Source organism: Rattus rattus, chromosome 16 (genome assembly GCF_011064425.1).
Source record: "Rattus rattus isolate New Zealand chromosome 16, Rrattus_CSIRO_v1, whole genome shotgun sequence".
Lineage (NCBI taxonomy): Eukaryota > Metazoa > Chordata > Mammalia > Rodentia > Muridae > Rattus > Rattus rattus.
The window spans coordinates 32,323,896-32,344,572 of NC_046169.1; the positions used below are offsets into that span (position 1 = coordinate 32,323,896).

The 20,677-nt window shown below is 46.4% G+C and overlaps 1 protein-coding gene across 1 annotated transcript in view; it reads right to left on the bottom strand.

Moving 5' to 3' along the window:
• Tmem116 (transmembrane protein 116) overlaps positions 1–20,677 on the bottom strand; it is a 46,237-nt gene that overhangs the window by 12,490 nt on the left and 13,070 nt on the right. Inside the window, exons 3-5 of the mRNA XM_032886498.1 lie at positions 18,326–18,372; positions 17,430–17,493; positions 14,357–14,488 (exon numbers count right to left, since the gene is read on the bottom strand). Of these exons, the coding sequence (XP_032742389.1) occupies positions 14,357–14,488; positions 17,430–17,493; positions 18,326–18,372 (243 nt within the window). The remainder of the gene's footprint in view (positions 1–14,356; positions 14,489–17,429; positions 17,494–18,325; positions 18,373–20,677) is intronic.

The window sequence follows — 20,677 nt, forward strand, 5'->3', positions numbered from 1 at the left end:
CACACAGATCCTCCTGCCTCACCTCCTAAGCTTATGCAGCACTCCAAGTTTATGGAGTGCTAGGACTGAACTCAGTGCTTCATCTGTGCAAAGCAAGTACTCTGTCAATTGATATATTCCTAGAATGATATTTAAAAGATATTTAAAAAAAATCAGGTACAGAGCAATGACTCAGCAGGGAAAGGCATTTATTGCAACCCTGGTATCAGAGCTGAATTTTAGACTTATTAAGTGGGACAATTGATTCTTCCAAGTTGTCCTCTTACCTCCACACAATGGCACGCAAGCTTAGATAGGTAAAACAAGCAAATACAAGTGATGACTTTTAGGGAAAAGAAGAACTTATGGGAACGTGAGACACGACTTAGTTTAACAGCTACTTTTGCAGGGGACATCAGTTATCATCACCCATATCAGGAGCTCACAACCACAGGTGATTGTGGTTGTGATCTGACGCCGTCTTCTGGACTGTACAGGCAGCCTTTCTCGTGCATGTGTGTGTCTGCACACGCACTAATACAAGGAAAAAACGTATCTTTAAAAAGAACAAAAGAGGGGTTGGGGATTTAGCTCAGTGGCTAGAGCGCTTGCCTAGGAAGCACAAGGCCCTGGGTTCGGTCCCCAGCTCCGAAAAAAAAAAGAAAAAAAAAAAAAAGAACAAAAGAGGGGTTGGGGATTTAGCTCAGTGGTAGAGCGCTTGCCTAGCAAACGCAAGGCCCTGGGTTCGACAATCCCCAACTCCGGAAAAAAAAAAAAAAAAAAAAAAGAACAAAAGAGGGGCTGGAGAGATTGCTCAGTGGTTAAGAGCACTGACTGCTCTTACAGAGGTCCTGAGTTCAATGCCCAGCAACCACACGGTGGCTCACAACCATCTGTAATGGGATCCAATGCCCTCTTCTGGTGTATCTGAGGACAGTGACAGTGTACTCATATATAATAAAGAAATAAATCTTTCAAATAATTTTTTAAACAGAACCAAAGAGCTGATTCATAGGTTACCAGAGAAAGAGAACCCACATGGCATCCTGTCCCTGCACAGTTAAGGTAACAGGATTTACACTTCAGCCTCAGATAAGCAAAAGCTGGGGCTGGGGAGACAGCTCACAGGATGACCTGTTTACCACACCAGCATGAGATCCCGATCCTGAGCACCTACAGACAGAAGCCAGGCAGAGGCCAGCAAGTTGGTTCATCAGGTTGACGCAACTGCTGCCAATCCTTGGGACTTACACACACACACACACACACACACACACACACACACACACAGAGAGAGAGAGAGAGAGAGAGAGAGAGAGAGAGAGAGAGAGAGAGAGAGAATGAGAGAGAGAATTAGCCTAAGTAACTGTAGGAAACAGTATTTTACCCATATCAGAAAAAGGAATGGAATGACACAAAGGCCCATTACTAAGGATGCTTACAGGGCCAGAATGTGGACTAAAATAGCGGTTGCCAGGGTGACAGGAAGGAAGCATCTGATTGACAATGCACTCTGGAGAGTCATGGGATGACCAACACAGGGTCTGAGGAAAATCCTCGTGTCTAAATTGATTGGGGTGGTGTGCATCTTGGGGTCCGTACCGCAGAGGAAAAGGTGAGTTGAGGACAACCAAAGGAAGGGATGAACATGGGGCTATCTATATACTGCAGGAGGGTGAGGACATTTTGGTGTTTCAAACCCACAGAAATAAAGGCAAACCTGTACACCCCAAGGAAAAACTAAGCCTAATATAAAGGTTATATTAACTTTACAGGGCATGTGCTCACATTGTCAACGTGTGGTGGCCAATGATCCTAGTACTTGGGAAGCAGAGACAGGGTAGGCATGAGTTCAAGGTTATCCTTGGCTGTTACAGAATTACTACACCTTCCCAGGGAGAAATCCCTAACACACTTAGAGGCTGATGTGATAGCACATGACGGTTCTGACTACTGCAGAGGAGAGGAGCAGCTTTAGACAGGAAACTACCATCCTGTACAGGCCTGAGGCTTAGAATTCCACCTCAACTGCGTCCTTAAACCTCTTCCCTGTCCTGGCCTCAGTTACACTTTGAACAACTTAAACAAAGATGGCAGCCCATAAGACTGGCCTCGTAGGCAGACGTGAGGTTAAACTGCAAAGGTAGTGCCAGTGTCACTTAAAGACACCAGCACTGCTGCTGTTCTTCCCGTCAGTCATTACCGGGTCATCCTCGCTGATGGCGGTGACCTCGACCTGACCCCTGGAGCTGCCCATTGGAGACAAGTTCTCTGATATGGGGAGGGCCCGATGGTTGCTGGTAAATCAGGGTTATCTCCTTTTGTTTTGGAACTGGTGCCTAATCAGAGGTCAATCTTGTAAACAAACATCAGCAGGCTTTCTCAGCAACCCTGAATTTCAGTTTGGGTTGGTGTGGGTCAGTTTTCTCTAACAAGCCGGGTTGGGAGCAACTCCGGGCACAGTGCAGGCAGACTCTGTTTGTGTGACTTAATGTTCCTAAGCAACTTTTCAGTGACTCCTTTATAGCATCAGTTTATTACCTCAGGTTTGTCCTGCGTGCTATACAGTACAAATTCCAGGCCAGCTGGGCTACATGAATGAAACCCCATCTAAAAATTGCAAGAGGGGTTGGGGATTTAGCTCAGTGGTAGAGCGCTTGCCTAGGAAGCACAAGGCCCTGGGTTCGGTCCCCAGCTCAAAAAAAAAGAACCAAAAAAAAAAATTGCAAGAGATTTAGATGACGACTCAGTGGGAAAGGGTGGTTGCCCTGCGAGCAGAGGGCCTGATTTCAAATCCCAGGTACACAATACTTACACACACACACACACACACACACACATCACACACACATCACACACATACTTACACACATATCACACACTTACTTACACACACATCACACACATACTTACACACACACACAGCACACACATCACACACATACTTACACACACACACATCACACACATACTTACACACACACACACACACACACACACACACACATGCACACTCACTCATGGGCATGCATCCAAGAGGGAAGATGAACGGAGGGAAAGGAAAAACAGTAAGCCAACAACGTGGTTTAGGTCTGTAATCACAGCACTTGAGAGATTGAGGCTGGAGGATTGCTATGAGTGCAAAAAACCTGCTTGGGATACAAAAAAATCTGCTGAGTTCTGTTCCAACCTGTGTATTAAAAGCATCAAAAAATAACCCAATGAGTAATTTCCCTCACCGCCAGTAGAGGGAGCCAGGGTACCATGAAACAGATTCCCGAACCAGACACACTAAACCTTCCTCTACGTTCTCACACTTAAAATCCGTAATTGGCCTGAGAGACGGGGTCAGAAGTGTGGGTTTTACAGTTAATGTTCACATTCTTTGGCATCGAGGAGGAGGAACACTAGTCCTTTGCCCTGCTTTGCCTCGACAGGAGTCAGACTCATCAAGCCCATGTCGTCGGTATTATCCTGAATCTCATCAGGCAAACACCTAGCTAATCACAGTCACCTGAGGAAGGAAGGCAGGCGAGCCTCTCGCACAAATCACTTTTGGACTTTAGGCCTTTCAGTAGAGTGCATGCTAACATCTTTTCTAAGAGAGGTAAAGCTTTCTCTTTTTTAAGATTTACTTAATTATTTAATGTGCATGGCAGCATGTGTGTCTGTGTGGAGGGCGTCAGATCCCCCAGAACTGGAGTTACAGACAGATGTGAGCTGCCATGTGGTTGTTGGGAATCGAACCCAGGTCCTCTGGAAGAGCAGCCAGTGCTCTAAACCACTGAGCGAGTCTCTCTAGCTTGGGGTTTCATAATAAGATCCACACCAGAGAGGCTATGGGATCTGTCAAACAAATATTCCTGATACCTTATTTATAAGATGAATGCACCTGAAATGAACCCTTAATAAAGCACATCGAAGTTCCCACAGAGCAGTCTCCAGTTAAGAATCTACTTTTACGCTCACCTCTTGTCAATTATGGCAATAATCTCAATGTTTATCAATGCTTTCAATGTTGAAAAGGTTTTTTGAACTACTTTTTTAAAAAAGATCCATTTGTCTATGTTCTTCTTGATTTTTTTCTTTTAAGATTTATTTATTTATATATATGTGAGTACACTGTTGCTGTTTTCCGACACACCAGATGAGGGCATTGGATCCCATTACAGATGGTTGTGAGCCACCATGTGGGTGCTGGGAATTGAACTCAGGACCTTTGGAAGAGCAGTCAGTGGTCTTAATTGCTGAGCCATCTCTCTGGCACTTTTGCACCACTTTTATATTTAAATAATTGGAGAAACAATTGCACGCACACACACGACCAAAACAAAACAATGATAATATTACTAAGCCCTCACCACAGAGGACACAAGGTCCCTGTGCTCACGGGTGAGCACTGGAGAAACCGGGCATGTTAACCACACAGGCTGGTCTCCCAAAGAGAAGATCTATTATTTACCCCAGACTCTCTGCCTCCTTACACATTCATTCTGAGCGCTGTTTCTTGGTCAATAAGCCCACCCTCACGGGAGCTGTTGTTTCCGAGTCACAGAGCCCATCTTTTAAACATGTCTTAAGCTTTGCTGCATACTTGGGATTGAGTTAATTATCGTAAGGAAACTTTTTGCCAGAATCGTGCTGTGCTTAAATATGGCTAAAATAACTAACTGCCTGAGGTCAGACTGAAGAAGTCGGAACCAACATTGGGTACTGAGTCTTGTTGAATCGACTTCCTTCTTGACTCTCAAGGACCAGCACTCTAGGGCCCCACAGATTGCAGAGTCCTGCACACTGTCACATACAGTTCAAGGCCTGGAGTTAGGACAGGCGAGCCTGAGAGGTCAGACAAACACTGAGATCATGAAACCTGATGGCACACTTCAAATACAGCACGCCCTCAACTGACAGACAGACAGAGGAGAGTGTAACAGCTCGTTAAGCAAGTGAAGCAAACATCAAACTGGCAAGTGAACTTTAAGCTCCAAAAATATAAGAATTCACACAAACTGGGCAAATTTACTCTTCAACTTTGCCTGATTTGGTCTTCACTGTTACCCTAGGAATGTATCTTGATTCCCTTAACTGAGAAAACTATGACCTGGATATTTTAGCTTGTTTAAAAAGTACATGGTTACTTGCCACTTCCAAGATTATTTTATTTTATTTTATTTTTCAAGTCAGGATTCCTCTGTGGAGTCCTGGTTATTCTGGAACTCCCTCTGTAGACCAGGCTGGCCTCGAACTCAGAGATCCACCTGCCTCTGCTTCTGAGTGCTGGGATTAAAGGCTGCACCACCAATGCCCTGCTCTCCAAGGCTTTTAGATGCAGTTTCTCATTTGCTGTTTCACAGAAATGTATTAAAAGAGGAAAAACAAACACACAGAGACTGCGTAGGTTTTCTATGTGCTATTTTGCTAGCAATCAACCTGCTGCACTGTGTGGCTGATGAAGTCTTGAGCAACACAACACAGATTGTCAATATGGTGCCTGCTTGGAGCACAGAGCCTCTCTGAGTCTCTCCTCTTTCTAAGGAGGTCTGACTGAGGCAGAGTGGGTCAGAACATTTCGCTGGTCTCTGTTCTCGCTAAGCAGGCTGATCACCAGACTAAGAATCAGCTCTGTTGAGCCAGGAATGCCTTGTGGGATCTTTAATTCCTGCAGCCTTGGGGAATTGTGAAGAAATCACTCCTGTGAGATCCTTTCAGTAACAAAAAAATAAACATAAAATAAAAAGAGCACACAGCTAATAAGTATAAAAGATGGAATTTGCTTTGTCTTTATTTTAGATGTTTGTCTGGTTTTTGTTGTTGTTTTGTTTTTTAAGACCAGATTTCTGTATAGCTCTGCCTGTCTTGGAATTCACTCGGTAGGAAAGGTTGGCCTCAAGACCCTTTCGAGATCCAAAGGTGTTTGCCACTACCCTCTGCCCAGCACTGCTGTCTTGTTTTCGAGATAAGGTCTGTGCACATAGCTCTGGCTGTCCTGGAACCTACTAAATACAGCGATCTGGCCTTGAAGTCAGAGCTCTGCCGGACTCTACTCAGGACTACGTGGCTGAACACGCTAACCTTTCACTGTAAGCCGCAAACATCATGCATCTGCAGCCCAAACTGACATCTCTACATCAGCTCGCTAGCTTCTATTTCAGGAAATAGAAACCCAACACTTCAGACCACCCATCTGTGACGCTGCCATTGTCCCCGCTCCTGTCTCCACACAGCGGCTTTGCCTGCCGAACAGAAGTCTGAGCAGACAGAGCACAGCAGTGCTTGAGGTCTTTGGGGAGAGGCTCGGAATTTGTTCCTGACCCCAGGCTTGACCTAGGGGACAATTTAAAACAAGCAAAGAGCTGTAATGAGGACCCTCAGCATCTCAGACCATGGAGAAGAGGAGAGGCTGCAGGAGGAGAAGAGGAGAGGCTGCAGGAGGAGAAGAGGAGAGGCTGCGGGAGGAGAAGAGGCCTCACTTAGGGGGACTCTGGCACCCGGAGACCTGTTCGATGGTTAGCTGAGTTGACAAAAGAAATAACCCTTAGGAAGCCCCCATATCCTAGGAGTCAAAACAAGCATTTCTCTGGCAGCTGGGTTTGCTCAGCACTCGGCTTCCTAGTAGGACCCGGTGCAGAAGACAAGGTCTGAGTCAGTGTTGACTTCCTGTGTCCCAGCTCGGTGAAGTGGACCCAGGCTCCCAAGCTGGACCGAGCCTGCCTTCACAGCTCAGGGTTCCGTGAACAACTTCCATTATCTCAATCAGGTTCGAGCAACACAAACTAAAGAGAAACCAACCTAATTCTACCCCACATCAATCTACCCATCCGGCAGAGAAGGAAAAAAATCAAGGAAGAGCCTGATGCTTCCTGACACTTAAACTGCATAGCCCAAGAGCGCCATCCACAGGCTGGTAACGAAGCTGGTCTAGGAGAACACAGAAAGTGTCCATTATAATAATGATATAATAATGATATGATGATGATAAATTTACTAGTTAGAGTTTTATTATTGTGTGTGTGTGTGTTTGTGTTTGTGTTTGTGCGCGCGCATGCGTGTGTGTTGCCTTTATTATTTGTCCACTATACTTGTGTTAGGTGCCTGACAAGCCAGAAGCCTTAGAATTGGACTTACAGGTCGGGCACCACAGTGCAGACTGGGTTGTCTGTAAAGACAAGTGCTGTTGTCCACTGAGCCATCTCCCCAGCACCAAGAGCCTATCTTTGAGTTCATATTTTACTCAAGTTTCTACTTCCTCAAGTGATATTTATTTCATAGACTTAAGTGATTTTTTTTTCTTTCTGTGTAATAGCCTGGGCTGTCCTGCAACTTGCTCTGTAGACGAGGCTGTCCTTGAACTCAGAGAGATCTGCCTGCCTCTGCCTCCTGAGTGCTGAAATTAAAAGCATGTGTTAGCACACCCAGCTTTCACATGAAGCTGGGGCACTATGTCACCTCCCAGAGAACTGTCTGTATCCGTCTGGAGAACCGTGAAGCCCGGAAGCCACTGAGCCCCTCAGCACCTCGGCATGCCACACGGCTTTCCTACAAGTGGGGGTCACTGCCCATTCTGAAGGAGGCTGGGGACCAGCGCAACACTGTTACATCACGGCAGGAGACAGAAGCTCATGCGGAAACGGAGTTTCAGCTCTGGCAAGCTCAAATGTGAACTGTAAACTATGACCCAACCACTAATATTTTTTTTGTGTGTGTTCTTTTTTTTTCCGGAGCTGGGGACCGAACCCAGGGCCTTGCGCTTCCTAGGCAAGCGCTCTACCACTGAGCTAAATCCCCAACCAAACACTAATTTTTTAAAAGGTTGAAAGTTGAGTTAATAAAAGGAATTCAGTGTGCATGTTGGGGTGGAGGACACCTTTATTTCTTATTATTTAAAGAGAGTTGTCTTTCTTGCTCTTGCTCTGTTCTCTTGCCCCTCTCCCTCTCTCCACGTGCTCATGGCTGGCCTCTATTTCCTCTGCCTTTCTCTGTCTCTACTCATTCAACTCCCTCAGCATGTCCTGAATAAACTATTCTATATTAAAATAACAACAGGGCTGGAGAGATGGCTTAGCGGTTAAGAGCACTGAAGACAGCTACAATGTACTTACACATAATAAATGTTTTTAAAAAAAATAACAGCAACAACAAACCCAATTATTTATTTCATGTATGTGAGTACACTGTAGCTGTGTTCAGACACACCAGAAGAGGGCATCAGATCCCATCACAGATGGTTGTGAGCCACCATGTGGTTTCTGGGATTGAACTCAGGACCTCTGGAAGAGCAATCAGTCCAGCCTTAGGGCACACCTTTAAATCTCAGCACTCAAGAGGCAGAGGCAAGTGGATGGATCTCTGTGAGGCTGGCCTAGACTACAAAGTGAGTTCTAGGACAGCCAGGGCTACATGGAGAAACCCTGTCTCAAAGAAAACAAACAAACAAACAACAGAAATGAGATTTGACATAAGAAGGAACAAGTGGCAGGGTGACAGACGTAAACGTAGTTATTTACTCACTCAGACTGAACACGGGTCCAGACCATGCAGAGGACAACACACAGGAGAAAGCAAGTTTCCTCCCACAGGATCTGAGGAGGTGGAAGCTTACGATCTGGAGGCTCTGACGTCCTTGTGGAGAGACTCCAGAAAGGACAACAGTACCCTGACTCCCAAAACTGCAACATGGCCAGAGCCAAGACGAAGAACAGTTGGTGCAGGACCAGACAAGAACCTGTCCACTGGTCACCATAACCCCACCCCAAGGACCTGCCCCAGAGAAAGTTGCCAGCCAGCTAGTGGGGTAACCTGGGCTCCTCTTCTCCCCCCCCTCCTGCACTGGACTTTTATGTATTGTAGGAGGGGGCTGGGTACCGAGTCAGAGCTCAGCCTGCCAGCCAGGGAAGACATTCTGCTAGCTCTGCTAGCGGTGTAGGTTGAGAGAGGCTCTGAGCTCATTTCTTTGTAAATTAAAATGTTCACACCCTCAGTGTGGTCGGTAGAGACCCAGGAGCAGGAGACACTGTCACTGCACAACGCTGCAGATTTCGCTGTGGTGAGAAAATGGACGATGTCACAGGTGAGGCAGGTACAGGATAGAAGGAGGCCTGTCATTGGACGAGAAGGAAGGATGGGTGGGAGAAGAGTTTGAAGGAAGAGGAGGAGGCTGGAACAGAGAGGAGGAAGAGACAGGAGGGAGAGGGGGAGAAGCCGTGGCAGGACAATGTGGCCGGTGACGTTAAGAGTCCACGCTGCCCTGGGTTCGGTCCCCAGCTCCGAAAAAAAGAAAAGAAAAAAAAAAAAAAAAAGAGTCCACGCTGTACCTTTACAGGTTGTTATGAATGTTCTTAAGGGATGGATGTGTGTTGGGCTTTGGATGTTAGGTGGGCAATTGTATCTTATCAATTGGGCCAAAGGTTACTGTGTTGTGTGTTCTCTCATGTGTAGATTTAAGCGTAAGGGAGTGAGGGAGTGTGGGGCGGCTGGTCTGCGCCGACGTGGAGTTGGGATGTGTGTTTCTGGCATGGAGACCTGCCTTGGGAACTAGGTAGGCAGAGAGATTGCTGACAGCTCAGAGAGAGGCCTTCGGCAGTGTGATATGGGATGGAGCAGAGCGGGTGAGAGGCTTTGCTGACTGAGAATTAAGATATCCAGCAGGTATCTTGGGGCACCGTGGTGGGGATAAAAGACAGTGATACCTTTTTTGTTTTATATTTTTACAACAGCAGTTCTCGTTTTGGAGTGGCAGGCCCTTGGACAGGCTGAGTCTTGGAGCAGTGTGACAGTGTGGTGAGTTCAGCGTCCCAAGGCTGAGCTGAACCTGGGAAAGGAGGCTGAGGAGAGGCTGCCTGTGCTTTATGTCCGTTCATGGGTGTTTAGGGAACCTGTGGGAAGGAGAAGGGATTTGTTTGCCTAAAGCTGTAGCCCATATAGAAAACATATGCCCTCCTCTGCTGTGTCCCAATGGCCCTGCCTCTCAGGAATTTAATCACTCATGAAAAACTGATATCGTTCTCTTCCAGAAGGTTGCTTTTTGGGGTAGTGAAAAGAGTTTGGGAGTCAAAGTATCAGCCTCATAGCACTGACGTGTGATCTTGGCCGGTCATTCAGCCTCTCTGGATTGTGTCCCCTCATCCACAAAGCAGGAGGAGACATGTGTAGGCTGACTCTGACCTAAAGTCCACACCTACCATAGCGTTGTTTATCATAAAACCCAGAGGGAGGAGGCCTGTGGCTAATCCTCAGCTCTGTAAAGCTGGACAAGTACTGGGGACAGGCGGGGACATGGCAAGAGAAAGCTTGAGACTTTAGGTTAACAACTAAACAAAGGAATCTCACAGGTATTACAGCCTTCTTGAGAGGTGGGGGAGGGCATAAACCTGAGAATGGGCTATGGTGGGTTTGGCACCCATAAACCCACTGTTAGGAGGTATGGCCGTGTAGGAGGAAGTGTGTCACTGGGGTGGGCCCTAAGGTTTCAAACACTCAAGGCGACTTAGGCCCAGTGTCGCGCTCTCTTCCTGTTGATCCAGATAGATGTACAACTCTCAGCTCCCTCTCCAGCACAGATCTGCCTGTGTGCTGCCATGTTCCCAGACATGCAGACACTGCAGTAACCTCCGAACTGTAAGCCAGCCCCGATTAAATGCTTCCCTTTATAAGAGCAGCTGTGGTCATAGCATCACTTCATAGTGACAGAAACCCTCATTAAGATATTAGCCATATTGACTCTACCCACTTCCCTGGGTCTACAATTGCCACAAAGTCGCTCCAGCTCAGTCACTTGGGGTGGATGCTTCAGATGGAATCAGATGCCGGGAGTAATTAGGCATCCAGGAAGAAAGGGGAGGAATGGGGTGGCCCACAGGGTGCAGTGCTGCTGCACAGCTGGACAGTGGTCCTTAGCAGGAAAGTTGCTGTGGCAGAGGCTGGGAGAGGGCCTAGGGAAGGGACACAGCAGCCTGTCTTCTGTGTCATCACTAGTTTGGCCTAGTTATTACTGAATGCCACCTGCTACTGAACGGCAGAGGGGGCAGAGTGAGAACTGCTCAGGTGCCCAAGAGAAGCAGTTTCTCTCTCCCTATCAGAAGCTGGCGTGCTCTTGGGATGTCTGATGAGTGTGCTCATGTGTGGGTGTCAGGGTGAAAGGCATGTGATATGACTGGCCCCGCGGGTCTCTGACTATCATGCAGACTGAGCAGGGGAAGGTTATGAGGACGGAGTGAAGAGAGCGGATCCCTGGGCTTCCTGGCCCCCAGCACCTTGACAATCATTTTAATTGTATTTTCATGGGCTTAGCTCCATCTTCTCATGCTGTCACCCTCAATCTAAGGTCCACGTGAGAAGGGGGCAATGCTGACCATCACTAGACAGCGTCTTCAATGCCTCGGCCATGTTGTACAGGGGTATGCCGCACTGAGCAGCAACAGAACAGTGCCTCAGACAATGGGCAGGGATGGGAGGAGTGGGAAAGGAGAAAGGCTGGTGGTGTGAACGAGCTGTATTCTAGTTCACATTCCCCCTGCCACCATGTTCTGCATATGCATGCATATATATATGTATATATATACATATATATACATATACATACATACATATATACATATACATATATACATACACACACACACACACACACACACACACACACACACACACACACACTTTGTTTTAAAGAAAAAAACATGTCCTATTCAACCCAGACGAAAAGGAAGCTGAGCCTGCACTCAGTTTGAGAACTAGCCAGCTAATCCTTGTCCTTGTGAAGAGCCTTGGGTGCTGCTGTGCACCCTGGCAGAGAACAGACCATAATGTTCTGACTCACGACCTGTTTCACGACACACGGCAGCTACACCAGAATGTGTACATAGCGACTCCTGGTTTCAGTGCTACTGTGGAAAGAGCTTGAAGGCCATCAGTCATCTTAAATCTAAGGATCCAGTGGTCGTTAACAATACTTAAATGACTGAGTTTGAGGCCAACCTGGTCGAGAGAGAGAGACAGAGACAGAGAGGGACAGAGACACAGAGAGAAAAAGGCAGAGAGAGAGAGACAGGGAGAGAGAGAGACAGAAAGACAGAGAGAATGAAAGAGAGAAAATGAGAGAATGAAAAAGAAAGAGAGAGAGAGAGAGAGAGAGAGAGAGACAGAGAGAGAGAGAGAGAGAAAGTTAGTTCCAGGACAGCCAGGACTACATAGGGAAACCCTGTCTCAGACAAATAAACAAACAAACATACTTAAGTGAAGGGCTGGGAGAGATAGAGGACCAGCGTTCAGGTCCTAAACCCAGTGTGGCTTAGAACCATCTAACTCCAGTTCCAGAGGATCAAACTCCTTCTTCTGGCTGTTATGGGTACCAGGAATACACATGGTGCACATTCATACAAATGGGCAAAAGAAAATCCATATACATGAGATAAAAATAATAAATAGGTCGAACTCCACTGCCCCTGCATGGGATACGAGTCTCGACCCCAGTGCACCGGTTCCTATCAATAAACCTCATGTTTATTACAGCAAAAAATAAATAAATAAATAAATAAATAAATAAATAAACTTTAAAAGAAAGAGAGGCTCCATACCCCCAGAAAAGAGAGAGGAAAAAAAGAAAAAGAAAAAAGAAAAACACTCAGGTAAGTAGCATCCCAAGCCAGCTATGGTGGTGCAACACCTTTACTCCCAGCACTTGGGAGGCAGAGCAGGTAGATCTTTGAGTTCAAGCCCAGCCTCATCTACAGAGTGAGGTCAGGACAGCCAGGCCTACACAGAGAAACCCTGTCTTGAAAATCAAAACAAAATACCTCCAAAACATTAATGTTATTTTGTAAAACATATACTGAGACATATACAGTATTATATATAATATATAAATTTATATAACTATGTTTGGGCAATTTCTTATTGTAGATCTTTCTGAATTTTTAAAACTTGTATTAGAAATAATGTTTTGGGGGGCTGGAGAGATGGCTCAGTGGTTAAGAGCACTGACTGCTCTTCCAAAGGTCATGAGTTCAACTCCCAGCAACCACATGGTGGCTCACAACCATCTGTAATGAGATCCTGTGCCCTTGTCTGGTGTGTCAAGGACAGCAGCGTACTCATATACATGAAATAAATAAATAAATAAATAAATATTTAAAAAAAAGAAATAATGTTTTGTTTTGCCCTTTTTGGAGACACATCCAGAGCATGTCCAATTCAGAGGTCAATGCTAGCAGCAAACCACTCAACTGAGAACAGGACCCCCTTGGGGGGAGTTAGAGGAAGGATTGAATAGTTGAAGGGGCTTGCAATCCCATAAAAACAATGCCAACCAACCAGAGCTTCCAGGAACTAAACCACTACCGAAAGAGTACACGTGGACTGACCTAGGGCTCTAACTGCATAGGTAGCAGAGAATAACCTTGTTGGGGCACCAGGGGAAAGGGAAGCCCTTGGTCCTGCCAAGGTTAGACCCCCAGTGCACGGGAATAGGGGTGGGGCAATAAGGGGGAGGTATGGGGAGAATACCTGTATTGGGGAAGGGGAGGGGAAGGGATGGGGGCTTTTGGACAGGAAACCAGGAAGGGGAATAACATCTGAAATGTAAGTAAAGAAATATATCTAATAAAAAAATTTAAAAAAAAAAAAAGAAAGGATTTTTTCTTCTCTTTTTTTTTTTTTTTTGAGACAGGATTTCTCTGTGTTGCCCTGGCTGTCCTGGAACTCCCTCTAAAGATCAGGGTACCTTGACCTTAGCAAGAAAGGTTTTTCCTTCCGTGTATCCCAAATGGGTCTGGAACTTTAGATCCCCAGTGTCGGTCTCCTGATGGCTTAGATGGCAGGCAGGCACCATGCTCATGGCAGTGGCCAATCTTGAATTCTTTCTTTGTTCACTGTATCCATGAGCATATGCAGCACACAGGCCACACTGTGTGTGTGTGTATGTGTGTGTGTGTGTGTGTGTGTAGGGGTGTCAGTGGACAGCTTGTGGGATCCACCGCATGGGTGCTGGGCCTTGAACAGAAGTCCTGACTTGGTGGCAGTGCCTTTACCCACTGAGTCATCTCTCAGGCCTAGCAGTAGTTTTTCTTTATTTCTTTTTCTCTTTTCCTTTTGATTCTTTTATTTTTGAGACAAGACTTTTCTATGCAGCCCTCAATGTCCTAGAACTCACTGTGCAAACCAGGCTTGCCTTTAACTCACAGTGACCCTCCTGCCTCTACCCTCGAGTGTGGGGATTAAAGGTGTGTGGCACCAGTCTGTCAGCTTTGCACTAGCTATTTTTAAATAAAAATGATAAAAACCTATTGTGTCAAAGTAACAATGAACACTGGGTCTGCGTCCCCACTCTCGTGCAGACTGTATTTCCATCTGAATGTAAGGTGTTGGCCAGGTCTAGGATGCTCACCTCTCCCGCAGTCTGTAGGTTATAGCAGATGCTGTCCTTGTGGGCTGCTGCGGTTCCATAGAGAAGTGCCTTTATGAGCCAGCAAATTCCCAGGAGCAGGTCAGAAAAGCTCAGATACAAGAGTGACTTTACCTGTCAAAAGCCACAGAATCTTAGTTTAGTTTGGTGATGCGCCTCGGAGAACATACAAATTATCTTACATTTTATGCTTTGAGTGTAAGACTGGGTGTCACTCTGCCAGGGCTTCTGCCATCACTTGACTATGGAGAACGTAAAGAAAGACTCCAGATAGGAAGGGATCTGTGTCCTGGACTGAGAGGGCTCTCACCCACAGGACACTCCTTCCTCAGTCACAGGGCGGGAGATAGAGCAGACGATGGAAGCTTTACGGATGAGGTAATGTAAGTGCCACAGGTCAATGTCATGAGCTGTATGCTTAAGACGTAGTGGAGGGGAAATGCCAGTAGGATATGTGTATATCATATTGGCATATGCATATCATATGGGCACACACACATATTGGCATATGCATATATATCATATTGGCATATACATATCATATAGGCACATATAAATATTGGCATATATATCATATTGGAACACGCACACACACACACACATGTTGCCTTTGCCTTCTGACTACACTGATGACGTCTTCATAGTTTCTGTTTTATATGTATCCGTGTGAGTACAGCATGTCTGCACATGTGCTCACATTGGAGGAAGTGTGTTCCTGCGTAGGGCATGTGGATGCCTGAGGAGGACTCCTGGTCTTCCAGTCCCCACCTCACTTGTCAAGACAGGGTCCCTCCCCGAGTCCACATTAGGCTGATGGCCAGCAACTCCCATAATGCTCTTGTTCCCAGACACCACAGCACTGTGATACAGGCATGCACACGGCCAAGTCCCCCCTTCTAGCCCTGCACTAGGATTTGAACTCAGGGCCTCTGGCCTGCACAGCATGCAGTCTTGTGCACAGAACCATCCCTGAGCCCCCGTTGCCTTAGTATCCCTGTGCCTCCCTGTTTCCCACAGTCTTTAATCTCTGTTTTATTACTTACTTAGCTATTTTTTGACACAGGGGCTCACTCTGTAGCCCTGGTTGGCTGAAACTTGCTACATAGACTAGGCTGCCTCCACCTGCCTTTGCCTCCCGAGTGCTGGGATTAAAGATGTGTACCACCTGGCGTCTTTTCTGATTCTTCTATATAACAAATATAGACTGTTTATGGAAACACAGCAGAGAAAGTCTAAGAAATATGCAGTGGTCATGAACGTGAGATCTTGTCAGATAGCAGCTCTCTCTAGGGGGATCTGTAAATTAGATGCATTTTGTTCTCTACAGGTTTCCCTGCTGCAATTTAACAAGCTGACTTGAAACCTAAAATGTATTAACCGGGTGTGGCAGGACAAACTGGTAATCCCAGTGCTCAGCACACAGAGCAGGAGAACCAAGAACTGGAAGCTACCCAGAATACAGCAAGACTACGTGGGATTCATAACAAGACTGACAAAGAAAAATTAGGGTTTAAAGCACTGAAGAAAATATGCCTTGTCTGTAATAAATATACATTTGTATAACTCAGAAAGAATTGCTGTTCTGGGGCTGGAGAGTTGGCTCAGTGGCTGCTGACTGCTTTTGCAGAGGTCCTGAGTTCAATTCCCAGCAACCACATGGTGGCTCACAGCCATCTGTCATGGGATCTGATGCCCTCTTCTGCTGTGTCAGTGACAGGATGCTCATAAACATTAAATATATAAATGTTTAAAAAAAAAGAATTGGTGTTCTGACAATTCTTGCTCTGCTGCCTGCTGTGTAACGTAGGTCTCAGTTTCCTCATATGTGTAATGGGCCAAATCACCTTCCTCACAGAAGCTCTTCACTTACACATCCAACCACACCGTGGCTCATTCTGTGCCGTTTTGCCTGACTACAGCAATAATTGTTCCCAGTCTTTTAAGATCTTTATTGAGCTGGCAAATAGACCACTCTTGTCAGCACTCTGTGTGTGTGTGTGTGTGTGTGTGTGTGTGTGTGTGTGTTATTTTGAGGTGGAGTCTCAGCATGACCAACAGGAAGATTTTAACTTGAACATTTTGAGTGTTCTTTTTATCAAGTATTTATTTTACTGGAATTGTAAGTTCTTAGGAGGACAGGACAGCAAACAAGTGTATTTCAAGGAGCCAAGACTTTAAACTGTTTCTTGGCCACTCCAGTGATTCTCCAAGGTCAAGATCAGAAAGCTCACCTAAGCCAAGAATGGTGGCACACACCTTTAACCCCAGCACTCTGGAGACAGAGGCAGGAGGATCTCAGTGAGTTTGAAGCCAGCCTGTCTACAAAGTGAGTTCCAGGACTATATAGAGCAGTGGTTCTCAACCTTCCTAACACTGACACTATTTAACATAGTTCAGTTTCTCATGCTGTGGTGACCCCAACCATAAAATGATTCCACTGCTACTTCATAACTGTAATTTTGCTACGGTTATGAATTGGCATATAAATATCTGATATGTAGGTGGTCTATGATGACCCCTGTGAAAGGGTCATGGGCCCCCCACAGGAGTCAGGAGCCATACTTTGAGAACTGATAATGTAGAGAGATACCTTGTCTCAAAACAAAACAAAAGGGAGGGAGAGAGGAAGGAGGGGAGGGAGGGAGGGAGGGAGGGAGGGAGGGAGAGAGAGAGAGAGAGAGAGAGAGAGAGAGAGAGAGAGAGAGAGAGAGAGAGAGAGAGAGAACGAGAACGAATGAACCCAAGTTGCTCACCTGGAGGGAGGGAGGGCCTTAGCACACTTAACATCAGTTCTGGCCTCAGACTTCAGACAGCAGCTTCCTTATCCTTAACAATTCACAGTACCCAAGATACCCTCACTTAATAGCTAATCTCTCATAACTGAGTTATAGCTGCAGTCCTGCCTATGGACAGGGGGAAACAATCCCTCTATAGTAACAAGGGCTTTATTAGTGTGACATAAAATTACTCCACTGTGCATAGGCTGGTGCTTTCCTGGCACTTACTTCTAAGGCTGTCACTAGCAGTTCAAACTCAACAGAAAGAGATGGCTTACCTCTGCAGACTTCTGTGGGTTCTGGAACACGATGTAGGTGATAAGTGAACTGGAACCTATAACACTGAGACACAGACCATGACCATTACATCACTGCGATAAGACTCCAACTTTTACCATTTGCAGACATAGATGATATAAAATATACTGTACACATTTTACTTTAGAGTGCTTTGTAGATTTGAATGCCATCTTATTTGGGGCCGTGGCCATATTCTCACTATCATTCCCATTTCAGGATGTAGCCTTGGATGTCCTGGAACTTGCTGTGCAGACCAGGCTGGCCTCAAACTCAGTGATCCTCCTGCCTCAGTCCCCAAGTGCTGGGATTAGATGTGAGCCACATCTTTCAGTGTTGAAAGAACCCAGCGTTGAGGTGAATGCCTGATGCAGGCTGCCGGAGCAAGTGCTCACTTCAGATGACCGCTGTCCCTGTGGTACTTGTTCTTGTGTTCACTGGGTGCAGGTGTGGAGCAGTCAGAAGAGGGAGGCCATGTTTTAGCCTCCACTGTCAGCCTCTGTCCCACTCCACCTGAGTCTTTGAGGCAAGCTCCCTTGGTGAACCTTGTGGATTGGCTAGCTGTCAACCCCCCAACCCCCACCCCCATCTCTGCTTCCCAAAGCTGAGCTAACAGGCTGGTAACAGCACTGGGCTTGTCATGTGGGTGCTGGGGATCCAAACTTGGGCTCTCCTGCTCAGGAAACACGCACTTTATCCACTAAGACATCTCCCCAGGCCCCTAAGGTTACTACTCAGGAGCTATCAACATAGGAAAGAATTTCTAACTAAAAAGTAAAATGCAGTCTTCAGGAGGAATGAAATCTGTGGAAAGCTGAAGAGCTCTCCAGTCTGCTCACGAGACTTCAACAGTCCTATGATAGACTAAAAAACATACCTCAGAGTAGCCACGGCGAACTGTATCCACTGTATCGCAGGAAAAAGCTAAACGAGAGGGGGGGGGGTGTGGGTCAGTCTCTTACATTTAATGTTCAACCTAATTTCCCTTCGGTGTTTATTAACCATCTCTTCAACACAGACCTGAACAGGCCTGTGGAAGGAAGGCAAGGCCTGTGCCACCCTCAACCTGAGTCCTTCAAAAACACTCAAACATTAAAGAAACAGCAGTGAGCAGAGCAGACTGAATGAGAAAGTGAAGTTGAGGCAACTACAGGAAGAAACAACAAACACAGAGGAAAGGCTAGCGTCTGAGGACAGACGACAGAACACCAAGTGTGGCTGACTGACAGACAGTTAATAAGACAGAACAGAGTGAATGATAAAGAGGGGAAAGGTATCAGTAAGCAGAGAGCCACCGTGAGTAAAACATGAACAGAGAGGACGAAGGGAGCAGAAGTTGGGGGTTGGGGGGAGCAGTCAGCTTTTGACCTTACAGACTCCCATCTGCCTTCCAGGCGGCTGACCTCCAGTGGGAGGGCCATGCAGACTTCAGTTCCAGCGACCCTCCAAGCCCAGGCCCTTCTCAGCCGGCTCGGAACAAGTAGCTCCACCCTACCTCAGTTGGGCTCCACCCCAGCTAATCCTGCCCTGTACCTTAAGGGAAGGAGGCTGAAGGGCCAAGGACAAAGCCAAAAATAGAAGAAGCAGGTGACAGAAGAAAGCAAGTTGTAACAAAGGGCAGAGCTGGCTGGACGGAGGCCCCCAGCACCCATGTCGCAGAGCAGAGGGCTGCCTCAGTGAGAGAGGATGTGCCTAATCCAGCAGACCTGATGTACCAGGCTTAGGGGATACCCAGGGGGGGCCCCATCCTCTCAGAGGCGAAGGGGAGGGACTCCGGGAAGGGGACCTGGGGGGGGCAGCAATTGTGATGTAAATAAAATGAAATTTTAAGAAAGAGCAAGAAGCAGAAGCAATAAACGGCAGAGGGTGTTTTTCATAATAAAAAATAAACTTGCAAAAGAAAAATGGAACAGGAAAAAAAGGAAGAGAAAGAAAGAAACAGGGTAAAACAGAGGTCTATTGAACCTTGTCCCTGTTTGGGGGGCAAAGTGATGAGGAAGATGGCATATTCAATTAAAGTTTTAGTAGTAATGAATATTAAGAAGAGGTCATTACTGTTTGTTATGTTCAACATATTATACACACCATCTACTCAGCATACAATCAATTTTGTATAAATCAACGTGTTATAGGAGACACAGGGTAAAGTCTGACAGAGCCTTCCAGGAGCACAGTGGGCAATGGCCTGAGTAGCAAGGCACACAGTCTGGACAGAGCAGTGGTGCACAGAACAGCTTGTGGACAGCCTGTGGGGGGAGCCACAGAGCCTGGGGAGAGGAAACCAAAAACTCTCATGGCGTTAACTAAACGTTCACATGTTCTGCAACGTCTCTCCTGTGTGTCTAAGGGTTGGGGACTAACCCCAGAACCTGGCAAATGTCACACATGCATGCTGAGCACTAAGCTATGTCCCAGCTCTTGAATATGAGAGAGAGAGCTAGAGAGCGAGCGCGAGCATGTGCAGTCTAGAATGGAAGGCCAGATGCTGGTTACTGGGCGATTTTAGTAGCTGTCTAAACAGGTAGTCCAAGTACTGGGAGGCATCCACATCGCAGCAAAGAGTCTTGGGGGCATTTGGAGGTCCTTAATGATGTCTCTTTTTTTTTTTCTAAAGATTTATTTATTTAATGTATATGGATACACTGTAGCTGTCTTCAGACACACTAGAAGAGGGTATCAGACTTTATTTCAGATGGTTGTGAGCCACCATGTGGTTGCTGGGAATTGAACTCAGGACCTCTGGAAGAACAGTCAGTGCTCTTAACCACTGAGCCATCTCTCCAGCCCGATGTCTACCTCTTAAGGGTGTGGTAATGATACTCAGCAAGTGATAAGAAAATGATAGGAAAATGCTCTTGGACAAAAGGCTCCTTTGTTCCTCAAGACAAATGTTAGATTGTTCAGAGAACAGCCTACTGACCTCAGCCTCAGAGAACCTTTCCCTTTGGCACATTCCTAAAGTGTCTATACCACCTTTCTGAACACACACACACACACACACACACACACACACACACACGCACACGTGTGTGTGTGCGTGTGCATGTGTGTCATGTGCAAGTCTATATGCATATGCATGTGTATGCATATACATATGTGTCTGTATATGTGCCTGTGTGCATGTGTGTGTGTGCATATGCCTGTCTGTATGCATAAGCCTATGTGTGTATGGGTCTGTGTGTGCATGTACATGTCTGTGTGGCTGTGTGTATATGTATGTATGTGCTTG